Raw genomic sequence first — 26,956 nt, forward strand, 5'->3', positions numbered from 1 at the left:
AGTTGTCAAGCTTGAGGATTCCTAGAAGAACAAGGATTCCTAGAAGAACAAGGATTCCTACTCCAAGAAGGATTCCTACTTGAAATAGGAAAGTTAAGCCAAGGTTTCCTACTTTGGTTTGACCTTTCCTAAATGTTCCTAAGTTTTATCAACTTTGAAGGCATCCTAAGCATCCTAGGACATCAAATACACATTCCCTTTATTTTCTAGTCTTTGCCGCACATCACCTTACCTTTTCTCCTTTTAATTCTGATTTCTTACCTTTTCTTGGAGGATTTGGAGATTTAAACTTAGCCAATTTCAGTCCCAAACCGTGCCATACCTTTTCCTATACATATATGTTATTGCCGCATCCCCCTTGGCACTTTCCTTTAATTTTCTGATTTGATTTCCTATTTCTAGAAGCTTTTGACTTGATTTCTGTTTACCAAAATAGTCTAGGGTTTTTAATTTCCTAATCCCTTTAAATAAACATCCTTGTGCAGCCACAAACATCCCCCATTCATCTAGAAAATACCCATTCACGCCAGAAACTGAACCTCATATTCAACATCCCCATTCCTTCACCATTCACCATATTTTCTGACCCAAAACTACCCTAGCCGCACCACCCATCAACCCTAAACACTTCCATACATCCTCCATCCATTCTACATCATTCAAATACCCAAGAACCTGCCCATAATCCCTGTGCCGCAGCAAAGGAGAGGAAGAAGAAGTACTTGAAGTTTCTAGCCGTTCAACATCGAATCGTTGGAATACTTAGGTGTTCTCTTTCTTATATTTACAATGTATAAATCTGTTTTCCTTTGTTTTGTGAACATGAGGAACTAAGCCTTTTGGCTAGGGGGTTATTCAATACCATGATTATGCTTGCAAGATGAATTGATTACGTCTAATTGTTATTTCATGAATTGTGAATGCAATTTGCTTAACCGTTTGATTGATGACTTATTTTTGTGTGTTAATTAAGATGGCCAACTTAGTTTTCATGCAGGAATTTGAAGCTAAAACATAAGGAAGTTTCACCTAATAGTTACAACTTTATGTTTGAAAGTAGTGGAGGTCGCTTATAAACGATCGCGTTAAGTGAATTCTTGGCAAACGTTTCATGCTTTTCATAGTAACAATTGCCTCGTCAATGCTTATAGTTTTCATGAAGCTTAATGATCTTTGATTGTATCTTTATTGTGCTTTTCACGTAAGGAACTTTCAAAGAATGTTTTGAGTTGTTGCATGTGCATTCCCATCCAATTCACTAACTTTAGGAAAACTTGAAGGTTAAAAAAGTGCTATCACAGTTAACCTAGGGCGTTGAGATTCATAATTCATTGAAAGAAACAATTGGAAATCAAAGTTGAATGCAAGTGTATCATGTGTGGAGAAGAACCCTCTAGTTGATCTATCACCCATCAATTTACTTAACTTTGTCTTAAAATCTGTTTACTTTGTTCTTGCTTTGTTTTACTTAATTTCGTCCAAAATCAAACCCACCTTATTTCTTTGAGTCATATTACTTAGAACTTGTCGTAGAATATGTTTTTAGGTGTTTTAGGTCATTAGGAAACCAAAATTCGTCCAAGTTGTGTTAGAGTCCTAAAACTGCCCAGAAAGTGGGTTTTAGGCAGTTTTGAGTGTTTGGTTGCTGTTTTGATTCTTTTGGTTCGTTTTAGTGTTTTAGAGTTTAGTTTTGCATTCTTTGAGTCTAGTTTCGTATTTTAAACTTTGTTTTACAGATTTGAGTCAGTTTAGAGTGTTTTAGCAATCCCTCATAATCCCCGGTTTAAGAACGATCCTTACTTATCCATACTACAATTGTCAACAAGAGGGTTAATTTGTGTGTTTATTTATTTTACGCATCAAATTTTGGCGCCGTTGCCGGGGATTAGCAACTTTGCTAATCCCTCGTTCTTTTTGTTTATTATTTATTTTCGTTTGTTTTCTATCATAGTTGCTGATTTATGTTGTTTCTTTGTTTTTAGGTACTAGTGCATGACTCGAAGCTCCAAACCTGTTCGTGAGCATATTTTGGACTTCAACGACGATTTCGAGCGAACTTTGAGAAGAAGGAGGAACCAACAAGAGTCTAACCCACCTAGCCCGGAACCTGACCTTGAAGAACAAGTTCTAGAAGAAGAAGAGGATCCCACGGCACAAGTGGGTGGAGAAGAGCAAGGCATGGCCATGGACAACCGTACACTCAAGGAGCTTTCCGCTTCGGGTTTGGATAATGCCGCACCATTGTGTATCCAATATCCCATGGCTGCCCAAGGTAAAACCGAAGAGTTCGAGCTTAAGTCAAGTTTGCTCCACCACATTCCAAAGTTCCATGGGCTGTCCATGGAGGATCCGACCAAACATTTGAAAGAATTTGAAGTGGTGTGCTCAAGTATGACTCCGGTTAACGTTGACGGAAGTATTTTAAAGATGAAGGCTTTTCCATTCTCTTTAATGGACAAGGCCAAGGATTGGTTATACGAGTTGGCTCCCGGAACAGTTACGTCTTGGGAGAGTATGAAGAGGGCGTTTCTGGAGAAGTTTTTCCCAACTTCTCGCATCATTCTTCTTCGTAAAAAAATAAGTGGAATTCAACAAGATGAAGGTGAGTCTTTTCCTACATATTATGAACGATTTAAATCACTTGTTGCTTCTTGTCCACATCATCAGATGAAGGAGGAGTTGCTTTTGCAATACTTCTACGAAGGGCTCCTACCACTAGAACGTCAAATGCTCGATGCCTCGGCGGGTGGAGCATTGGTGGACAAAACGCCCATGGCTGCAAAAATCTTGATTGCTAATCGAGCGTTGAACGCTCAACAATACGAGGGTGTAGGCCAAAGAGGACCCCCACGACAACAAGTTCATGAGGTAAGTTCCACATCTAATATTCAAACTCAGTTGGCTAATCTTACTTCTATTGTTTCACAGATGGCCGAGGGAATGAAGATGCAAGGACCCATGGTGTGTGGCGTATGTTCTATCCAAGGACATGCTTCTGAAAAGTGTCCTCAACTCATCGAGAATGGTGGATGGGAGAGCGCTAATGCCATTGGGTTTCAAAGCCAAAATCAGCCAAGACATGATCCATACTCCAACACGTATAATCCGGGGTAGAGAGACCATCCAAACTTCAAATGGAGAGAGCCACAACAAGCCCAACCACAAAGAGGCTTTAGGCAACAACCCCCGGGTTTCTACACCAAACCATATGCACCCCCTCAAGTCCAACCACAATCTGCCCCAAATACTTCAGGTAATGCTTTGGATAATGATACACTTGTTAAGTTACTAACCACTTTGACTCAGGGGCAAGAAAATCAAAACAAAAGAGTGGACCAACTAGAGATACAAATGGGACAGATTGCCGAAGTTGTTGGGCAGATTAGAGACCAAGGAAGGCTTCCTAGTTCTACCATTCCGAATCCAAATGGAGGGTTTGAATCAGCCAAAGCAATCACCTTAAAAAGTGGTAAGGAGGTTGGAGCAGGTTCTTCATCAAAAACAGGTCACAAAGAGGATGAAATGATGCAAATGGAAGAGGAGGAATCAAATCAACCCACGACAAAGGTGGAAGTACCTTTACCGCAAGTGTCCATGGCCCCTAAACCTTCAAATCTGTCCAATAAGGGTAAGAATGTGTTAAATTCAATTCCTACTAATGTTTTTCCTTTGAATGTCCCATTTCCTAGCAGATTTTTGCAATCCAAGAACGAAGAGGAAGAAAAAGATGTTCTAGAGACGTTTAGAAAGGTGCATGTCAACATTCCCCTCCTTGATGCCATAAAGCAAATCCTGAAGTATGCCAAGTGTTTAAAGAAGCTTTGTACAACAAAGAAACGTGCCTGGGAGAAAGAAGTGGTACATGTAAGCGAGAATGTCTCCGCAATGTTGCAAAGAAAGCTGTCACCAAAATGTAAAGATCCGGGTAGTTTCACAATTCCATGTGTCATTGGTAATACCCGTTTCAAATTTGCCATGCTTGATTTAGGTGCTTCTATAAATGTTATGCCATATTCCATTTATGCATCTATGAACTTAGGAGCATTGAAAAATGATGGTGTAATCATACAATTGGCCGATAGATCTAACGCTTATCCAAAGGGAGTTTTGGAAGACGTTTTAGTGCAGGTTGATCATTTAATCTTCCCGGCGGATTTCTATGTCCTCGAAATGGATGAATCGGACCATGCCCCTTCATTGCCCATCCTCCTTGGAAGGCCATTCATGAAAATGGCTCAAACAAAGATTGATGTGGCCAAAGGATTAGTCACTATGGCATTTGGTGGTGACATGATTAGTTTTAAAATTTCTGAATCCATTGAGACTCCTAATGTTGTTCATTCTTGTTGTGCCATTGATAAAATTGAAAAGATAGGACCGGACCGTTCAGCACCAAGCACAAAGGATGCATCAACAACCATGCAAGACGAGGGAATTGGAGTGGAGTACAAGGACCATGCGGCCACTGCCCTCACAATGCTCAAATTGGCCGAAAGCACCATGGGGAAGAATGTTCACATTGCTGCCACTTCATCACATCACATAGGTAAGCCACCTAATCCAAATCCAATTCCCATTAAAGTTGATAGGTGGTTCCCTTCTATGGTGCAGATACCCAAGCAAATCCTCGATGGTGGGCGCATGAACGTGAACCTTAGGCAACACAGCGCACCCATCAACAAACATCACTATCCATTTCCGTTCAAGGATGCAATGTATGAGACCTTTGTTGAGCATGTCGTGGAGGAGATCCCACTGCATGCCGTGGGTTCCAATGAGAGATGAATGAGCTCTTCGTCCGGCTGCAAGACATAAAAGAAAGCGCTACTTGGGAGGCAACCCATGCATACAACAAAGGAAGCCCTAGGAATCACTCCAATTCCAGATTTGCGTTCCTAAAACCCTTCTCTTTGTTGTTGTTTATAATCTGCCAGTTTATTTGTTTACGTTGCTGTTTGTTGGTTTCTTTGTGTTTTGTGTAACTTTATGCTTGAAACATTGAGGACAATGTTTGATTTAAGTATGGAGGGGTAACTAAGTATTTTTTATGCAAATTCGTGGGATTGTACCACCCATTACTTAGAGACTTGTTCCTTGCTGTTTTTAAGTGTTTTTAAGTAGTTTTGGTGTGTGTTAACATAAAACTCCGAAAATCACATAAAAATTTGAAAAAAAAGTGTTTTGAAAAACCTAAAAAGAGTGTTTTGAGTCGTTTTTGTGTGTTTGTGTCTAGGGTACCTTCCAACACAATGATGAGGATTCGGTTTGTAATTGCATGGCTGTTAAAGAAAGTTATTAACATGATGAAAGTTTGAATTACTCTTTGCTTATGCTTGGTTGTGGTCATAGCTTATGAATTTACATGCAATCACAAAGGATAAAAATTAGTTTTTGTAACATGCTTGAAGGAAGGAACTCAAACAAACGCTACAACCTTGTGAGACTTGAGCCTAAATGTTTATTTGGAGAGTTAAAATCTGTGCATTATTGTTTTCTAAGTCGTTGCATGATCTCATTATTCTTTGCTTGGTTACTACTTAGAAGGCGTTTCATCATTTAGTTCCAAATGCTAGAACTCATGCCCATTTCATTCAAAGCATGTTATTGATTTGCATAACACATATTCAAGATAAAGTTGTGTAGTGACCACCACCATAATCAAAAAGCCGTGAATCCCCTATGTCATTATGTTTTGTAGGTTTTAACCCCGTCGAGCCTTGTTAGCCTTCATTCTTTGTTAACCCACATTAACCTCACCTAGCCTAGATTAGGACCATCCTTACCCTTGTTCTTGAAGCATAGTAAAGCATGATTCAAATTGAATTCCTTTTGATTTATATATGGCAGAAACCAAGTGTGGGGGAAAGGTTTCAATTTGGGTATTTTGGGTGCCATAGAACACGGCAAGAAAAGAAAAAAAAATTGAAATTCGTGGAAAAAGAAAAAGAAAAAGAAAAAGTGTGTGAAAAGAATGAAAAGGAGTTGAAAAGATGTGAAAAAGAGTCCCAAAGTATTGTTTGTTGAAGAAAGGGTCCAAAACTTTGAATTCGGCCCTAAATATTGCTTGAATCTTCCCCTTATGTCTAAAAGTTGATTTCTGCAATCTAAGTGAATTCTAAGTTTCAATTTCATTACTTTGCTTGCTATTGCTTTAAGAACGTTTGTTATCCCTATCCTTCATTTGTTAGCCAACACCCCAAGCCCCGTTACAACCTTTGACTTCAATCTTGAGTGTTATGTGTTTCAATTTGTAGAGTTTGAATTTGGAATGAGCATATGGTGTCACTGGTTCTCGCGTCTAAGTAGTAGCATTCAATTCATGAGATCATATCTTGACATGTTTATTAACTCCAGAAATTGCGTTCTTTGTGATACATATATGTGAGTGTTCGTTTTCATCTCTACATCAATCTTCTCACATATGACTAGTATAGGGTGTGTAGTTAGAAAATCTGAGTGAAAATTGAGTGCATATCTTGTAAGGAATTGAGTGATTTCTCTAAGGCATGTTACTACATCAAAAACATTGTTTTAATTGATTAATTGTGAACTAGTAAGTGGTAACTATGATTAAGTATGTGCTTAAGTGTAAAGATGACTAAAATATGTGGGGAATAACGATTTTTAACATGTCAGGTGCATTGGAAATCCCTGAGGCAAATGTTGGAAGGTTTAGGTTGTGTTTTATTTGTTTTGTTTTGTTTTATTTCTTTGTTTTGCTCGAGGACTAGCAAAAGCTAAGTGTGGGGGAATTTGATAGGAGCATATTTACGCGACTTAATTGGCTTGTTCTCGTGCATTTATGTTATGTTTCGTTAGCTATTTTAGTGTTTAAAGTTACTTTTGTGTGTTTTCAGATTCCAAAGCCGAAGTGTGCAAAATGATGTAATTTGGAGCATTTTGGAGCAAAAGGAATGGATGAATTGAAGACTTGAAGAAATTAGGATTCCTAATCAACGAAGGATTCCTAATTGAAGAAGGATTCCTAATCGACGAAGGATTCCTACTCCAAGAAGGATTCCTAATGGAAGATGGATTCCTAATCACATGAGGATTCCTAGAAGAACAAGGATTCCTACTCCAAGAAGGATTCCTACTTGAAATAGGAAAGTTAAGCCAAGGTTTCCTACTTTGGTTTGACCTTTCCTAAATGTTCCTAAGTTTTATCAACTTTGAAGGCGTCCTAAGCATCCTAGGACATCAAATACACATTCCTTTTATTTTCTAGTCTTTGCCGCACATCACCTTACCTTTTCTCCTTTTAATTCTGATTTCTTACCTTTTCTTGGAGGATTTGGAGATTTAAACTTAGCCAATTTCAGTCCCAAACCGTGCCATACCCTTTCCTATACATATATGTTATTGCCGCATCCCCCTTGGCACTTTCCTTTAATTTTCTGATTTGATTTCCTATTTCTAGAAGCTTTTGACTTGATTTCTGTTTACCAAAATAGTCTAGGGTTTTTAATTTCCTAATCCCTTTAAATAAACATCCTTGTGCAGCCACAAACATCCCCCATTCATCTAGAAAATACCCATTCACGCCAGAAACTGAACCTCATATTCAACATCCCCATTCCTTCACCATTCACCATATTTTCTGACCCAAAACTACCCTAGCCGCACCACCCATCAACCCTAAACACTTCCATACATCCTCCATCCATTCTACATCATTCAAATACCCAAGAACCTGCCCATAATCCCTGTGCCGCAGCAAAGGAGAGGAAGAAGAAGTACTTGAAGTTTCTAGCCGTTCAACATCGAATCGTTGGAATACTTAGGTGTTCTCTTTCTTATATTTACAATGTATAAATCTGTTTTCCTTTATTTCATGAATTGTGAATGCAATTTGCTTAACCGTTTGATTGATGACTTATTTTTGTGTGTTAATTAAGATGGCCAATTTAGTTTTCATGCAGGAATTTAAAGCTAAAACATAAGGAAGTTTCACCTAATAGTTACAACTTTATGTTTGAAAGTAGTGGAGGTCGCTTATAAACGATCGCGTTAAGTGAATTCTTGGCAAACGTTTCATGCTTTTCATAGTAACAATTGCCTCGTCAATGCTTATAGTTTTCATGAAGCTTAATGATCTTTGATTGTATCTTTATTGTGCTTTTCACGTAAGGAACTTTTAGAGAATGTTTTGAGTTGTTGCATGTGCATTCCCATCCAATTCACTAACTTTAGGAAAACTTGAAGGTTAAAAAAGTGCTATCACAGTTAACCTAGGGCGTTGAGATTCATAATTCATTGAAAGAAACAATTGGAAATCAAAGTTGAATGCAAGTGTATCATGTGTGGAGAAGAACCCTCTAGTTGATCTATCACCCATCAATTTACTTAACTTTGTCTTAAAATCTGTTTACTTTGTTCTTGCTTTGTTTTACTTAATTTCGTCCAAAATCAAACCCACCTTATTTCTTTGAGTCATATTACTTAGAACTTGTCGTAGAATATGTTTTTAGGTGTTTTAGGTCATTAGGAAACCAAAATTCGTCCAAGTTGTGTTAGAGTCCCAAAACTGCCCAGAAAGTGGTTTTTAGGCAGTTTTGAGTGTTTGGTTGCTGTTTTGATTCTTTTGGTTCGTTTTAGTGTTTTAGAGTTTAGTTTTGCATTCGTTGAGTCTAGTTTCGTATTTTAAACTTTGTTTTACAGATTTGAGTCAGTTTAGAGTGTTTTAGCAATCCCTCATAATCCCCGGTTTAAGAACGATCCTTACTTATCCATACTACAATTGTCAACAAGAGGGTTAATTTGTGTGTTTATTTATTTTACGCATCAAAAGACACCTTCATGTATTTCTTGAAGGACAGTTTCCGCCTCTGCGGGCGTAAGGCATCTTAGGTATGGTAGGTTAAAACCCCGCTTGTAGAGTTGGTCATTAATGATCAAGTAACGGGTAGCCTTGTATCGAATTTGCTTAGCTTGGACTTTGTCATTTGGAATGGTGTCATGAGCAAGGAATCTATAAATCGGGGTAATCCAACTATCCCCCTGTTGTAAGTTGCACACTTCCGCAGCCATGGTGCTTGGTGCTGCCAACAATTCGACCTGAATTTTTCTCCCAATCTTGTCTTCTACCGTTGAGGCGAGGCAAGCCAAAGTATTTGCATGACTGTTTGCCGCTCGAGGAATTTGGGTGATCTGGTAGTGGAAGTGAGCAACAATTGTGTTTGTGCCATATATGCTGCCATAGAGCTATCCTTAGCGTCAAAGTTGTTGGTGACCTGGTTAACCACTAATTGGGAGTCACTGAAGATATCAATTCGTTTAACCCCAAGATGTTTGGCCAAACGTAAGCCTGTTAGGAGGGCTTCATATTCGGCCTCATTATTCGACGCCTTGAATTTGAAACGAATAGCATATTCCATCGCCACTTTGTCAGGGGTCATAAGGACTAGTCCTGCTCCATAACCCTGTTGGTTGGACGAGCCATCAACAAATAGACTCCATGCTGGGGCTGTTGGTTATATTTTCTGAGCTTTCGAGGGTAATGAAACTACTTTTTTAGGCGTAGAAACAATGTCAACATGATATGTGAAGTCGGGGATGAAGTTTGCCACTGCTTGGCTCTTCTCATCTGACTTTGGTTGGTAAGAGATGTCAAACTCACCCAATGTTATCGCCCATTTGATTATTCGCCCGGAAGTGTCAGAACTTTGGAGTATCTGTCGAAGAGGATGATTGGTAAGCACGATGATGAAGTGTGCTTGGAAGTAAGGGCGAAGTTTTCGAGCAGACATGACCAATGCTAAAGCCAATTTCTCAATGTTGGAGTATCGTGTCTCCGTATTTTGTAAGGCCTTGCTAGTGTAGTAGACAGGTCGTTCGACATTACCATCATTTCGATTGAGAACGGAACTTACTGCTGAAGCTGATACCGACAAATAGATAATGAGAGTGTCACCAACCTTAGGTTTGGATAGCAGAGGGGCTTTACTCATGTAGTCTTTGAGGTTCTTGAATGCCTTATCACATTCATCAGTCCATGTAATGTACTTCTTACTTCCCTTAAGTGCTTTGAATAAATGAGCACATCTGTCTGTGGCCTTAGAGATGAACCTAGTTAAGGCTGCCACTTTGCCAGTAAGGCTTTGGATGTCTTTTGAAGTTACCGGTTCCTTCATGTCGATGATTGCTTTAATCTTCTCGGGATTAGCCTCAATACCTCGTTTGCTTATTATGAAGCTTAAGAATTTGCCAAAGCCTATGCCGATGACACATTTGTTGGGGTTCAACCACATTCGATACCTCTTCAGAATGATGAAAGTTTCAGATAGGTTGGTGATGTGTTGGTCAGCATGTTTGCTCTTGACTAGTATATCATTAACGTAAACTTCCATGCTCTTCCCAATCTGTTCGATGAACATTGAATTGACCAGTCTCTGATAAATCGTTTATTCATTCTTTAGGCCGAAAGGCATGACTTTATAGCAATATAGTCCCCTGTCAGTAGTGAAGGTTGTGTGTTCTTGGTCCGGAGGGTTCATGAGGATTTGGTTGTATCCTGAGTAAGCATCCATGAAGCTTAGGAGTTCACACCCTGCCGTAGAGTCTATAAGTCTGTCTATGAGAGGAAGAGGAAAGCTATCATTCGGGCATCCTTTGTTTAGGTCGGTGTAATCGACACGTATTCTCCACAAGACCTTTTGGAGCAGAAGACTTTCCTTGGTCGGATTCTGCTTAACAAGGACAACATTTGCTACCCATGTTGGATAATTGACTTCGCGGACGAAGCCTATGCCTTTGAGTTTTTCAACTTTTACCTTCATTGCCTCGTACCATTCAGCGTCATAAGATATTCGGTTCTGTCTCACTGGCTTGGTCTTGAGGTCAATACTTAAGCAATGACAGATGATATCGAGAGAGATGCTTGACATATCCTCGTATGACCAGGCGAAGACTTCAGTGTTCTCTTGTAAAAAAGAGATCAATGTCAACCGAATGGGTGGTGACAAGGTGGTGCCAATCTTCACCATGCGATCTGGATAATCTTTTGAAATAGAGACCTTTTCCAACTCTTCAGTGGGTTGTGCTTACTGGGTGAAAGAGTCATATCGAGGATCGTTGGGTTGACTGTTGCCATCGTGAAGATCCAAGTTGGCTTCGTCTGGGCTGGTCTTTATGATTTGGTTAGAAAGGGTTTCCTTGGGCACAAACAGGTGTTATTACTTGACCGAAGTGTTGTAACATGATCGTGCACTAAGTTGATCTCCTCTGATGTAACCATTGCCATAGGGGGTTGGAAATTTCATCAATAACATATGTGTGGATACCATGGCCTTGAGATCATTGATGCATGTGTGTCCCAAGATGACATTGTATGTCGTTGGGCAATCAACCGCCAGGAAGTTAATGGTAATGGTAGTTGTGTAAGGGCTTGTACCAATGGTGAAAGGTAAGTGTATTCTCCCCAAAGGTTGCATGATATCACCGGAGAAGCTTATCAGAGGAGAAATCGAGCGATCGAGCAAGTGTTCAGCTACATTAAGTGCCTTGAAAGCTTCATGAAACATGATATTGAATGAGGAATTGATCAATTTTTCCTTCACGTGCTAAAGCTTCAATATGATCATGAAGGGTAATACACTTCTCGCCATCATGGCCGTTATCCTCGTGGTAGCAGCAAAATGTGCATGTGTTCTTCGTGGGCTTGTAACTCGACTGCCTCGGCATTAGCTTCGGTATCAGGTGTGCTATGCTGGGGTAAATGGCCATACATGTGGCGTTCAAAGGTGTGTATGTCTCATACCTCGAGGTAGGGCCTGTCCTGACACGTGGTTGGCCCACTGTGTTGACTACCTGGGGGCGGGCATTATCATGGCGATACCCTTGGTTATCGCGATAGTGTCCCTTACTTCTTTTACTAAAATGAGACTGGTGAGGATGGAAATATTTCCTTTTGCCCTGAGATTGATATGTCTGTTGACTTGGCGAAGTATTAACTAAGGCAGAGAGAGGCACCGCTGCCTTTTGGAAGGTTGAGGTATTCTCATTTGGTTGGATTTGGCTTCCACTCCCTACTTGCTGATAAGGGGTGGCTGTGGGGGGTTTCCCTTGGAATGTCATTGCCTCGGCGGATGCATGGTTATAAGTTTGGGCCATCACCTCAGAGTAAGTCTTCCAAGTGTTGGCATTGATCATGTACTTAAAGAAACAGTCATGTAGCCCTGCCGTGAAGGTTTTGAGGGCAGTCTTGTCGTTTACCTCGACACAATGGGAATACTCATGGCTGAAACGGCCAGCATACATACATAATGACTCGTCTGGCTTTTGGCGAATAGTGTACAAGTCATCCGTAGAGTACAAACGATCGGTCTGGAAAATATGTTGAGAAACAAACAGTTTCCTCAATTCCTTAAATGAGTCTACCGTTTCAGGTGGAAGACGGCAATACCAGTTTAGAGCTCCACCAGAGAGGGTAGAGGGAAAGAGAAGACCTTGCTCTTCGTCAGTATGCATCCAGTATGCCATGGTGGAATAAAAAAGGTTAAGGTGTTCAATCGAGTCCTCCTTTCCAGTATAGAGTTGCAAGCCAAGCTTCTGCTTTGTCTTTGCTTGGAAGGGGATGTCGAAGATCCTCCTTATAAGAGGGCCAGGCCTAGGATGGTTCCAATCAGGTATCTCAGCTTGTTGTTCGGCCTTCAACTTATTTACTTCCTTTAGAAGTTGTAAGACAAGAGGGTCCTGAGTGAAGTCATGTACCACTGGAGCTTTCTTTCATAAATCTCCATCTCCTCTTGGAAGTATGAAGGTTTGATCAAGAGCATGTGATTTTTCCTTAGACTCACCGTACTGACTTCCAAGGTATGTCTGTCAGAACATCTCTGAGTCCCCTATACCTTCTTGTTTTTATAGGACTTGTTGCCCCTTCCTTAAATTGGTAACCGGCCTGGGACATGGGAAGGGATCGAGTCTTTCAGAGACCCTTGGGTCATTGATCTTCGAGCTTACGTGGATAGGATTGTCTCGAAGTTGCTTTAGGAAGTCTCGACAATCGCGAAAAACGACTTTTGATCCTTCCACTCCTTCTGTAAAGAGGTGCCTTCCTCCACTTCTCCTGCTTCGGGTCGAATCAGCTGGGTTGAGAGAAGTCTCATGTTGGTCACCATTTCGATGAGTAGCTCGCTACTCAACAAGAATACCCATGTCGAGGGCAAATGACCCTCCATGTTGGGGGGGCACCCAGTTGATTGTTAACTTCCACAGGGGCGATGAGCTTGTGTGTTTTAGTATACCTAGCCTCGTGGAGCATCTCGAAGACCTTCTCATACTGCTCTTGGAGGATCTCATTCTTCATCGCTATCTTGTTGTTCTAAGCCTCCAGCTCATCGACTTTAACCTAAAAAGCAAACTTCTTTTGTTCTTTCTTTCGTTGCTTCGCACCAGGTTCAATAGGGGTGTCATTCTGTGTGTTGTGGCTTCATTCGCTCCCCATATTGGAAAGGGATGCCTGGTCAAAAGAGAGTGTACGAATGGTGGAAATCAGCTTAACAAAGCTGAAGAGAGTGGGAATAAGTGTTGTTCCCACAGATGGCGCCAAGTGTTGATGCACAAAATCAGTGAGGACTTTGGTACAACAAAAAATGTTAAGTTTGTGACCTTCGCTAGATTGCTCCGGTCACTAGTGTGGATAAGTATGTAAATGGATAGAGACAAGGAAGCAAACACAAGATGTACGTGGTTCACCCAGATTGGCTACGTCCATGGAGTAGAGGAGTTCTCATTAATTGTGAAGGGTTTACACAAGTACATAGGTTCAAGCTCTCCTTTAGTGAGTACAAGTGAATGATTTAGTACAAATGACATTAGGAAATATTGTGGGAGAATGATCTCCTTTTATAGAAGAGAGTTTCTAGCTTTGTTTTGATATTGACACGTGTCGTGTTGTGATTGGCTTCTGATGTTGACACGTGTCGTGCTATGATTGGCTTCTGATGTCGATATGTGTGGCGATGTGATTGGCCTCCTGGTTGGAGGGAAACTCTTCTGGGTCCTTGACGGTATAACGTTGACCGGTGCTCAATAGTTTCGGGATTGGTCAAGTATGGTACAAACAGATTTCTTGAAATTAGCCTTCTGAAATGTATGCTAGGGTAGCTAAAAGATCATCAAAATTTCTTATTAAACACTACAAATCCAAATGCTCATCAAAGAAGTTGTGTAAGCCCTAAGCCTAAACCCTAGAAATGAAAATATGAGAATACTAGAACCGAAAGGAGTTGAAGAACTTTATTGGGGTTGCAAGAAGAAGAATAATAAAAAGTTTGACATGGATGGGGTGGCAAGGTTTTATACCATTTCCAGGAACACAGTGTAGCAGGTTTTTACTGTTTTCAGAAGTCAACAGTCCATTTCTTGACGCATGGTTCAAGGAAAAGAACTCCAGAAAGGGAAAAGAGAAAAAGAAATGACAGTGCAAATTTGGCAAAATAACATGTTACATACACAGATGGATTAATGAGTCCTTGGAACCTCTCCATATTACCGTGCAGTTTAGGGGAAGCTCTAGCTTAATTGTTTAAAATTGTTTGATCTCTTTCACTAATAAATGGAGCCCCAATAAGAAGCAGAATTATGAGTCCCCATATGCAAGTGCTTTGAAGAACTTTGTGTGTGTGTGTGTGTGTGAGAGAGAGAGAGAGAGAGAGAAAGAAAGTGGGGTCACAAGTGTTGGTTAAGGTACATTTTGCACTGTGAGGAACTAGGTACGATGCCTAGGACTCGCCGGCTCATCCTGTATGTTTCGGTGGAGAGTCTTGATGGAGTCACTAAGCTTGAGCCGGAAGGTGGCTGGGAGAACCCTTCCCTCCGTTGCCACATCCGAGTTGATTGCAAGAAATGTAACAGAGAGATTTTGGAAATTGGTCATCTTCCATTGTATTTGTATGCAGGTATGATGGAAGATGCCCAATATCATAGAGCCTTAACTGTAAGTCCTAGCTAGCAAGTTTAGTCCTTAAGTTTTATTTGTCTCTCACATATAACTTTCTCTGATATTGCTTAGCAAAATGTATGTGTGACAATGAGTCACATAACACAATATATGAACAAACACACACACGTATTTATTAATGTATGTATGTTTTTATGTATATGTGTAGTGCCCAAAGCGTATGGGAAACGGTGGTTTGCGGGTTCTGAGAAGGGGAGGGAAACCAATCACTGATGAAGGAGAAGAAATGGCAGTGTTGGAGATAGAGGTTGTTGGCCCTTTTCATGTGCACAAGAAGATCAAACTGTTCTACTTTTGGTGGATGTGCAGAAAGGTAGAATATAATATTATAGAAAACTTCACTAGTTCTTTCTTTTTAAGTTTCTTTTCTTAGTAAATGTGCCAATTTAGGGTATTACAAAATAATCTTCATTCCGTGTACGTGTCTGCAATTTGTTCGAATCCCCCTACAACTTGTTCTAATGTAAATTGGAGTAGTGTAAGTATCAATTTGTCACAGGATGATGGCAGTGGAGAACTTTTGGGGCCTTTTTCTGTGGGAAAAGATGGAGACTGTGCCTTTAGGGTTTCAGCCGACGAATCTGATGATGAAGGTGAACTTTTGGAAATCAAAGGGATCAAAGGATGGTTCCAGGTCACGCCATGGGAAGAAGAGGTGGTGGGACTCGGGATCAAGGAGGCTTCCAGGTCTTCCCAGGCTTTCGATTCTGATTCGAGTTCAGAGGATTCAGATGATTAATTCAGGTGCATTGGTGCATGCTTCAGGGAGGCTAATATATATATAGACATAATATATATATATATATATATATATAATTATATATATCTTCCAACTATTAATTATGTTTTCTGTGTAAGACTGATTTCTTAGTTTAGTTTTGCTGGATAGGATGTGAAGGAGTTTGTTTGAACTTTCTGGTATTTCTTCACTAGCTAGTTTTCATGTACTCTAATAACTCATTATATGGTGTTAAGTTGAAAACTTATGAGTTTATATATATATGTAGGCAGTTGCTCTAGTAAAGCAGATAAGCATAGGTTTGCACTTGATTGATAGAGGGTAAAATGTTCATATATCTTTCTTTATTATACAATTAATTTAGCAAGCTTTTTAGTACTTGTTATTTCAATTCATAGCATGTGGTGGTTTAGATCAAAGACCTTGATTTGTCCTTTGACAACTGAAGTAGATAGATATGTTGATTAATGTATACCTAAATGATGTGGACTTTAACTCATGATTTGAAAATCCCAGTCCAAATGTAATTTGTGTCAAAGAAATTAAGTTATCAATTATAAATTAACAATGAATGCATATGTGTGAGCTGACTAGGTCATTATGTGTGTGCTTCTACACACAGTTCGAATCTCCTTCTTTATAAATTAGACCAGTTTAGAATATCGCTTTACAGAAAAAAAAAACATTAGGCCCCAAAGTTTTAGCTGTTGAGGTTTAAGTTGGATCTTGTAATGTTGTTTAATGGTTAAATTAATAGCATAAGTGAACTCTGTACATGCTTTTCTGATTGGTGGTTGAAACATTAGCATCCATGTTTATGTCATGAAAACTAAATATACTACTGATGTGGAAATCACAAAGAAATTACAATCATTGCATATTAATTAATTTTAGCAGAACCATATACCTCGAAGAACTTGTTTCCTGAGACTCTGAGTCACCATTTATAATATAAATCATATAAGCTATTGTGTTTGTGTAGCTTGGACGCCGGACATCCGATAAATTTGGAATTATACGAACATTGTAGTTTCACACTGGTATGCAATCATAGAAACAATGATTTTCGCACACTTTTTTTTTTTTGGACGACCCTCATATTTACTCATGTCATTTGATTGCTTTTCAATTTATTTAATTCAAAGGTTAGAAATAAAAAAAAATTGTGCATAAGAAGAAAAATGATGTGCGAAAATTACTTCTCTTTCTACATTCATATTTTATGGGTTACAAAATAACTCTGCAACTATAAAATATATAATATACCACAATTAAAGAACTTGTTTTGATGAGAACCTGAATCATCATATCACTTCATATCATCAAATAAGCCACTGAGTTTTGTAGCATTTGATTTTTATGTGCCAAGGGATGTAACCCTGCACCAAAATAAAAAGAGAAAGAGAAGCCAACAATCCTAGTACCACTAGTGTTTTGCCACTTTGCAAAGCTAATATACAAATGGAAAGAAAGGGAAGGAGATACTCTCCGATCTCTTCCACCAAGGCCTCCGGATTAAGTGATCCGAGTCTTTGAAATTTCATCAAACGGCAAAAATTATTATAGCTTCTAAGGTATCAAAACAAGTGGATCATTGGATGAAATTTCAAAGGCCTAGATCACTTGATCTGGTGGCCTTGGTGGAATAGATTTGCAGATGATATCTTTCCGAAAGAAAGGCCTTTGATAGAGACTTCTATTGAAGTAATTAAGCTTTTACCATCAGATTAATGAACAAAAGTTTTTCACAATCTTGTGAAGATAGTCCAGTGAAAGAAAGGTTTTGGTGAAGAAAGTTGAGGTTCCACAATAAAATCAATTGGCGATATGGAGAGTAACTAATTATTTTTAAGCACATGTAAAGTCTCTTATTTTCCCGACGTGTGATTGATACTCTCAACATGTCCCCTCATGTGTGGGGATTTTCAAGCCTAACACGTGGACAACACAGATCGGATGACGTGGAGCATGTGTGGCCGTTAGGCTTCATGCACGGAGCAACCTGCTCTGGTACCATGAAGAAAATTGAGATTTTACCAATCAATTGGCAATATAAAAGATAACTCAACTACTTATAAGCACATGTAAAATCTCTCATTTCTCGATGCGGAACAACTTAGCGCCGGGACTTAAACAGGGACATAATATGATTTCCACTTAATCATTATAGGCAAAGATGCATGTTCTGTGGTCTCAAATAAATAAAGAGCAGGTATACCTTTAGAGATGGGACTTAAATTATAATTGAATTATGAAGATAAGATGCACAATAATCAACAACTACTGTTTTCAAAACCTTAGGAGCTTCAGATGATAGCTAGAACTCATCTAAGTGGTGCACTACAAACTCATTGTGGGGAAATGAAATTTCAGTACTGATCATTTGTCTCAGGCTAAAAAAACAAGTACTGACTTTTGTCACTAACTTAAACACAAAATGAACAAATTAAAAAACATATAATCATTACTATTCTTCCGTTGACAGATAAACACAATATATGTGTGTGTGTGTGTGTTTGTATATTCTACATGCAAAAACTTACTCAAAACACAGAATGAACAAAAAAAAAAAAAAACATACAAAAAATTTGTAGCAACATTCACCTTACACCTGAGATCTCGAGTTCATTCCCTCCCTTATATGAAAGAAAAATGAACAATTGGATTTTTGTAATTGTATATCTGGCTTATGGGATTAGGTACTTCTATATAATCTGTACATTACAATCACAAAATATAACAATGGTAAAATTTGAATATTGTAATTCCAATATCAGATTAATTAGTGATCCATTTGAAAATAAGATGAACTATACTGGTGCTCTAATTAAATGACCAAAAGCATGCATCTTTTATATATTAGTTTTCTTGAACACCAGTTGGTGATCTGATCTGATGAAAGTACATTAAGATTATCCCCCACCAAAAAAACAAATTCAGTATACACTTAAAATTCCTTGCTTAACCTTTATGTCTTAAAATCTGAAATTTGTTTTGCATATGCTAAATCTACGAGTTATTATATTGGCAGAATCCAAGACAACATGCAGCAGGCATAACACACAGAGAGAGGGAGGAAGGGAGGGAGGGAAGGAGGGAGGGAGGGGGAGAGAGAGAGAGAGAGGCAGAAATAAATACCTCAAACAAAGCTGTCCTTGGGATGACAGTAGTCACCTTCTCCACAAGTGACCTTTTATATTCTTAGTTCAGAAACATTTTCTATTGTTGATGAGTGAGTGATTGAAGCTGCAAGATGACCTGGTTGAATAACCTATATATATATATATATATATATATATATATATATATTATATCTAGTTAATTGAAAATATGAATACAAGATTTTGTTTTCCAAAAACAGGCTTCTGATCAATCTGTATAATTTTTAATTGAAACAGAAAAGGAAAAAAATTGTAATTAGCAGGATATATGCCAATTACTCTCTTGGTTAATTGACTAAAAATTAGAAACCCTTTTCTCCAAAAACATGAAATAATCAAGATCTATATATAATTAAATGGTGGTGCAAGATCTAAAATACATATATATGGGGAATACTATGTATAAATGATAGCTATGGTTATGTATATCAGATCATGCTGGCAGCTTCAAGCTCTCAAACCAACAAACCAGACAAGGGAAGAAAGATGAACCAAGAAGCTGCATAAAGGTTTGGCCTTCGTTGGAAAATAAGCACTTTTTAAGGAAACAGCTAAAGCAGAATTTCACTCTCAGCTTAGCCTAGATATAGAGAGATTTGCTAAAAGAGGCACACACGAGGTATGCATGTTCTAGGTAAGAGAAAGAGGAAGACGCCTCGTGACAATCCTCCTAGCTCTCTCTCTTTAGATTTATTCTAGCTAGCTAGCTTCCCTCATCTCTATCACCCTTTCTCTCCATCTTTCATCCTTTATAGTAACATACATGGCATGCCAAGTACGTTGATCATGTCCTCATTGTAACATGTCGTGCTAATAAAACCATAACACGTAGAAAGAATTTTACACATAACATTTTATTATTGACACGAAACGTTATGATAACAATGTACATGTACTTTATGAGTCTCGCTTCCAATGTATATTTACTGTAGCATTACGATATAGAGTATTTAATTTTTAAGTTTGTTGGAACTCCTTACAACTATTGACCTGACCCCCCACCCCCTCTCTCTCTCTCTCGACACTAGTTTACATAACATATCTATAATGAAGGATTTGGATCCTCTCATGAGCATAGGGTTTGAATCCTGCTGACCAAGCAACACAGACTGTTGGATCAAAATCCAACGGCTACAATTATTATAATTTTTAAAAAGCTCTCATGTTTGTAGCCGTTGGATTTTGATCCAATGATCCATGTTACTTGATTAGTAGGATTCGGACCCTCTACTCAGGAGAGAATTCAAATCCATTTAAAGACGAAAAAGGGGACCACCATGTTCTGTTCACAAGAGTAATATTAAAACCCTATCTTCTTATACTTTTCTTGTTTTCCCAGATGATTTTTTAAAATTGATTCATTGTGTAGTCAAAACTTGTGACTTACGGGGCAATATTAATTTTTCCAGTTAAGGGTTCAAATTTGTCCAATCAGTTGACTTGAATTACCAAATTCTAAAGGAAAGAAGTATTTCTGTAGTGACCTAATTATTCATGATGACTCTACAATATCTGGATCGTTTGAGAAATGTTTTTTAATGTCCGAAAATGCTTTTTAGAAAAATTATTTGTGAAATCAATCTTCAATAAAAATGTACGCTAATCTTGAAAAAAACTTGTGTTTCTTGCAAAAGAGAACTTTAAGTGTTTCTTGCAAGAAAACACTTTTAAGTGTTTTTTTTTAAAAAAAAGCACTTCAAGTGTTTTTAAAATAAAAAAATATGTTCTCTAAAAGCACTTTCAATCATTTAAAACTATTTCCTAAACGAACCATATACCTTTTGTGTGTGTATATATATATATGTAATGCAGCTGCAATTATAATCTCATATGGGTAATATTAGGAAGACTGAATGTGTAGACTAAATTTTGTAAACCAAATGATATAGAAGTTAATAATTATATTATTACTTAAATATTAATTAACGTATTTATTTTTTATTGTTGATATATTATTTAATTTGTAAATTTAATCTACAAATTTAATATATTTAACATTACTCATCTCAGATTATTGAGTAAAAAGAGAAGTTTGAAAAGTTGATCAGCGTGCTTTTCTATATTGGTCTGAAAAGTTAACGAGCAAGCATGCTTGATTTGTTACATTATAGGAGTGTCTTTTACTCAAAGCATGGTGTAGGGTTTCTCCATCCATAACTACTAGGATGGTGACAATTAATAGACCTTACTCATCTCAATAGATTTATAATCACTACCAAATTTGTAGCATGTCTGAGAAACCCTTTCAAGGCCATTTGACCGTGGGATAACAAATTTAAGGATTTAAATAAATATTATAAGGCTAAGTTGTTTGTTTAGACTATTACAATTCCTAAATCGCAAATTTGAGTGAGAAGAAAAGGCAGACAAGAAATGAAATTCAAAGAATGCTAGCAAATTAACCTTTTCATTTGAATATTCTCAGTCTCCATCATACTTCGCAATGTCGCACGATAATCTGAACTGTCTATTTTTTATTATCGACTTAAAGATCAACTTTCTTAGAAATCAACCAAATATGAAATCGTTTAGTCATCTAATAAGTAATCCAATAAATATATAAAATAACCATATTATTTTGTTAAAATTGAAATTTTTTACAACATTGATTGAACATTTCAATGATTTTTTATATGATTGACTTCTGCAGAGTTAATCTTTAGGGGATGAATCACAAAAAATAGGACATTGATCATTGTGCAGCATTGCAAGATGAGAAGAAGAACAAAAAAGAAAGAACGAGAAGGTTTGACTAAGAATGTCCTCTTATTTCAACTAAAATGTCCTCTTATTTCAACTAACGCGTTGCATGCATATAGCTATTTCAATTTATATGACGTCTAAATGCTTTATATTTTTTCTGAGAAGCAAATTTAGCATTGTTCTGAAATCCCAGTCCTTTCTTTCAACTCCTCCAATTGACCATCACAATAATCAATACTTAAATAACTAATGGGATTAATTACTCCATCAGTTTTAGCAGCTAGCTAGTAAGAGGAAATGTGTGACCATGCATGTGACTATTGCGGCCGCTTGGTCGCTACAACAATACAATTTGAATATCTTGTGTTCAATATATAAAGTTAGATGATGGGCAAGAATTGGTATGGTTGGTGGAATCAGTTTATCGATAGAGTGCCCTCCTTTTGTCTTTAGCTTTGGGTGGTTCCTCTGTCTTTGGTCGACAACTACAAAGACATGCAGATAGACAAGTCCTAATGGGGAGATAGGACCACATCTTTTTAATTAGGGTTTATAAATTTAGGCTCCAAGAGTTGGTATTTATGCTTCATTTCATTAAGGTTCAGACCCCAAAAAAATCATTAAGGTAGGTCTAGCGGTGGTTGTAAAATATAAAAGCAATATATTCCAATATAAGGGTTTTATTTGCAACTTCTGTTGCCATTTTCACGCGGAGGATAATTCCCTTCCCATCAAATTTTCCTTCTTTTTAGTTTCTTCCTATCTGAATGGTCACAGTAGACCTGACATTTTGGATCCGACCTGTTAATTTGACCCGATCCGTTAATATTAGTATTTGGGTGGATGCTTAACGGGTCGGGTCGCTAACGGGTGAATCCGTTAAATAACATGTCACTTTGGGCTAACCTGTTAGACCCGTTAACACCCATTAGTTGAGGTTGTTTTAGTAATTTCAATAAAATCTTAACAACAAAATATAAACTCTATGCAAAAAAAAAAAATAATAATAATAATTGTTAACTGATGAAATGGGTGACCCATTAGCTTAACGGGTCGAGTTCGGATGACTCGTTAGCTTAACGGGTTGGATTCGGGTAATCCGTTAACTTAACGGGTCAGATTGAACCCAACCCAAATCCAATAAACCCGATCCATTTACAGGTTTAGGTCACATTTAAGTCATGTTAACATCTTATGTTGATTTCTTTATAGAAAGGAAAAAAAAAAAAAGTGAGAGAAAAGAGGATTGGAGGAGAGAAAATCCTACTCATTTCACGACGGAGTAGTTGTTGCAGGCAGATGCAGATGCAGATGGGTTTTGTTTGTTCCCTCTTCTATATTATTATAAGTTTCTCTCTCATATTTGTTAATTAAGAGTGGTGGAGAATCATTTTGTAGATTACATTATCTCTAGCTAATCAAACTCTTGTGATAACTGATCTTATATGATACTTGTGACATTCCATATCATTCAGGGAAGTGGATCTTGTAAACCTTATATGTATATTCTCATCTCTACCTCGCACTGGCTTCGGGTTCCGTAGGAACTTCGAAGTTAAGCGAGTTCACGCGAGAGCAATCCCATGATGGGTGATCCACCGGGAAGTTCTCGTGTAAATTTCCAGAAACAAAACCTTGAGAGCGTGGTCGATGCCCAAAACGGACAATATCGTGCTAAGGTGGAGTCGAACTCGGATGTGGTGGGGGCCCTGGCCGGGATGTGATAATACTTGAAGGTGAGAATGCTTCACAAATTGGTATATAAGAAGACCCATTTCTTTGGTTGTCATAAACTTAAGATATTGCATGTTTTCCCATTGAATCTTGCCTTCCATCCTCAAACCTTTTATCTAATGTGTCCTCTTTTAAGTTTTCCATAGAAAACTAGATAAAACCTCAGAAGTACATAAAAGACTTAATTTAATGCAACAACATTACTAAATTTAAACATAATTCATAGTCACGCATGTACAACCCAGAGTAACTAACATTTTAAATTAACCCATAACTCTAAACCTTGACTGCCCCCACCACGAATAGAAGCCGCACTATTATAGAATTTATCGCATCTCCATGAAGAACCTCTAGAACAATTAACCGATTTATGGACCGGAACTTGGTCTCCAACAATCTAACTACACATAAAAATGAACAAAATACCGTAACTACCTCACAGTATAGTCCTTCAAATCACTTATAGATTTTAAAGTTTGGAGAAAACAAAAGATCATGAAATTGAAAGCGAAATGGCATAAACGAGGAGTTATACTTCATCTTATAATTAAATTTCATGTTTTCCTAGTTGAAATTTGGAATGTAGATCATAAACTTTCCGTGCCAAGGACATAAAGTGGCACCATATGTTGAACAAATATTGGGGATGACACGCCTCAAATATGACAGGTTGTGCAACCAATATTATACTTCTTTCGTTTATCTTCCCATTGACATTTCTGTCCGACTTAATATTCATTGAAAAAATGGATCTATAGGTTGTCTTATCCGCTGAGCATCATTCATGGAAAGTTTTCTCCCTTAATTTCTTGTATTAAAAAGTGTAACAACAACTAAAAGAGGGTTAGTGTGACTTGTTAACTGCATTACAGTGATCTCTATGACTTGATCATCAGTCATTGCTATTTTATATATATTATAAAAAGACTCTCTTAAAAATTGTACTCTCCAAATTTTCTGTCGTGTCCTATTTTGGACATAATGTTTTATAATGTTAGCACGAAAATTAACGTTAAACTATGAAGTGAAAGATATTTCATGAAGAATTCCACTTTAAAAGAGTCTCCTTACCATTTCTCATTACTTATATAACCAGGATTGATTAGTGAGAGGGAGAGCTTAACTACCCCATATATGTAGGAAGTAGAACTTAATTAAAATCTCAAAGCTCTTGAGATTTACAGTTTTGTTCTGTTAGACTTCATGGTCCAAGAGAAATGGTGATCACTCACCACTGAATCTTAATTCAACGGTAGGTAATCATTTAACTTTTGTTGTTATACTTTTTTTTTCATTGTCAAATTAAAACCAAACGTGAGTGACCACCATTTTTTTGAACTATGAGGTCTAGGAAAACGGGACTATGAGATTTAAGTACCTCATTTTTTTTGCTTAATCACCTTGGAACTTGGTAATTAGTATTTCAACCTTACTTTTTTTTCTTCTTAATTTGAGCTGGTGCAACTACTAAATTAATAATCTTCAGTCTAACATACTATTAATTTTCGTAAAAATAATGTGCAGAGGACCATTTTAAGTCACTTTCCCAACATAAAACCATCACAGCGAAGACAAATCGAATCATCTTGTATCATGTACTTAACATCTATTTTTCTTTGTTTACACGATTATTAAGTTAGTAAAAACGACTCTCTACCACCTTATATTTTTGGCATAATATTTTATAATGTTTGTAAGAAAATTGCCTTTAAATATGAGATGACAGAAAGTCCATGTAGAGTCCCACTTTGATAGAGTCTCCTTAAAATTTTTCTTCTACAATTTCTAGTTTTCTCACTTAACAGTTCATGACTGCTTATATCGTCATGATTGTATCAGAAAGTGATAATTAAGAGTCAAATAACGATGTGTGATGATCTTTTCTAACGTTAAAAAGAGAAGTCTCACTAAACTGAGAGCTATTATTTTAGATAGCCGGAACTATCTAGTTATTTGTTTTCTTGCATAAGAGTCTTTTGATCACACTTAAGTTTTATTAATTTAATTTTGTTTGGTTAAATTAATCAGCCATGGCAATTAGTTGGTGACATTCCATGTGGTGGGGGGCATGTATATTGTGATTATGTTTCCATGTTTGCTATACTAAACATATCATTATTTTTTTTAAGAGATCAGGTTGTTGAGCTCACCACAATAGTTTATCATTTTTGAAGTTAAGAAGACTTACAAAGGCATTAAGCCTTCTCCTGGCCCCATCGTGTAGTTCATCAGAATTAGGAATCGAACACGTGACGTGCTGTGAAGTATACGAGTCTGGAATTCGTCCCCAATTACTAAGTCACTTCGTGATGATATTAGATAATGATGGTTTTGTGAGTATAACCACCATGGCAAACACGTTTAGTTCATACCGTATGAGGTAATTATTATTAAGTGCATTAATCAAAGTGACATGATATGAATTATTTAGTTGCACCGTCATCTAGGACTCGTGTCAAAACCATATGCTTGTTGCTGCTGCAAACTTCAACTTAGTTGGGCACATTCCATATTCTCATTCATTCATTCCACTAGCAACATAGCCAACATTAGCTTCCTTCTTTTTCACATTTATTTATTTATAATATTACTTTTGAGGTTTTCCTTATTGAATTAGCATTTCTCAACTTTGACAAGTCCCAGTTAATTTCATGTTAGTATCTCTTACGAGTACAACATGTGTGTGTGTAGCACGAGTACGCTATTATATATCGTGATATATTATTATTAATAATACAACATTATGTGATCTCTTACAAGAGAAAACACGTTCCTTATCCTCGTCTACTTATCAGGTGATATGTGAGATAGGAACACTAGAGGTATGAATCGGGATAGATAAATTGGAAGATGATAACCACACAACAATTTTCTCTCCCTACACATCTTTGTTTAATTTTATTTGTTGTTTCTATTTGATTTATATAATCCATATCTAAAAACAAAACAAAAAAATGTGTAAGAAAAAAACAATGATGCGTCGTTATTGTTTTCTTGATAAATATTTTGTCTTCTAGGGTTGGGACTTTTTCCATCTCGCATAAAATTGGGGCACAAAAGTTGAATTGGGGTTGGATCATCCTCCCACAACTCAAACCAACGACTTCATGTGCATGTGACTAGAAAGTCAAAACCCAACCCAGTCATGCCTTCTAATTACTTGACATTTAGCCCAACCCAGTCATTTGCCCTCTCCTTTCCTGTCCTCTCCCTCAGGAACAAAATCATAAGCCAACCCCAACAGAATTTTTTGCTAATCCTCTTAGCCCGACCCGCATAACAATCCGTGATTGACTTAAATACTCAACATGACATCCCAAGTCAAGGCATGAGCAGGCTTTAGATACCGCCAGCGCAGTACTCCAGGTGCAGGGAAGTCATTTTCCATGAGCTAGTGCCCAAATTAAATCATCTTCTACTTCAATGGAAGATGTTGGAAGCAGAAGCTGCTCATCCAACCTTTTCCATGGTCCAATTTGGAAGCAGAGGTTCCAACAGATGACCTTCTTTATGCATTCACGACATACATGTTCTATTTCCTTGTATGACACATCACATTTAGTGATCGAGTGAGATCGAAAAATCAATGTCTCTCCTCACTCCTCAGACTTCACACGTGTCATTACAAGACTGAATCAAAACAGTGCTCGATCTACA

General features: G+C 37.7%; 1 protein-coding gene and 1 long non-coding RNA gene across 2 annotated transcripts; one reads left to right on the plus strand and one right to left on the minus strand.

Moving 5' to 3' along the window:
• The first annotated feature begins 258 nt into the window (after nucleotides 1-258).
• On the plus strand, nucleotides 259-3,152 carry LOC139189065 (uncharacterized). Its single transcript, XM_070807325.1, has 2 exons — nucleotides 259-766; nucleotides 1,983-3,152. The coding sequence occupies exon 2, from the start codon at nucleotides 1,993-1,995 to the stop codon at nucleotides 3,112-3,114; it is 1,122 nt and encodes a 373-aa protein (XP_070663426.1). The 5' UTR covers nucleotides 259-766; nucleotides 1,983-1,992; the 3' UTR covers nucleotides 3,115-3,152.
• A 13,731-nt stretch (nucleotides 3,153-16,883) lies between these two features.
• LOC139189000 (uncharacterized) lies at nucleotides 16,884-19,575 on the minus strand. Its single transcript, XR_011572459.1, has 2 exons — nucleotides 18,840-19,575; nucleotides 16,884-17,708 (listed from the first exon to the last, which is right to left on the minus strand). It is a non-coding gene; the product is annotated as an uncharacterized lncRNA (long non-coding RNA).
• Nucleotides 19,576-26,956: the final 7,381 nt, after the last annotated feature.

Source organism: Malus domestica, chromosome 10, assembly GCF_042453785.1.
Source record: "Malus domestica chromosome 10, GDT2T_hap1".
NCBI classification, from domain to species: Eukaryota; Viridiplantae; Streptophyta; class Magnoliopsida; order Rosales; family Rosaceae; genus Malus; species Malus domestica.

Coding starts and splice junctions, on each gene's coding strand:
- LOC139189065 (XM_070807325.1), top strand. CDS start 1,993: ATGACTCGAAGCTCCAAACCTGTTCGTGAGCATATTTTGGACTTCAAC.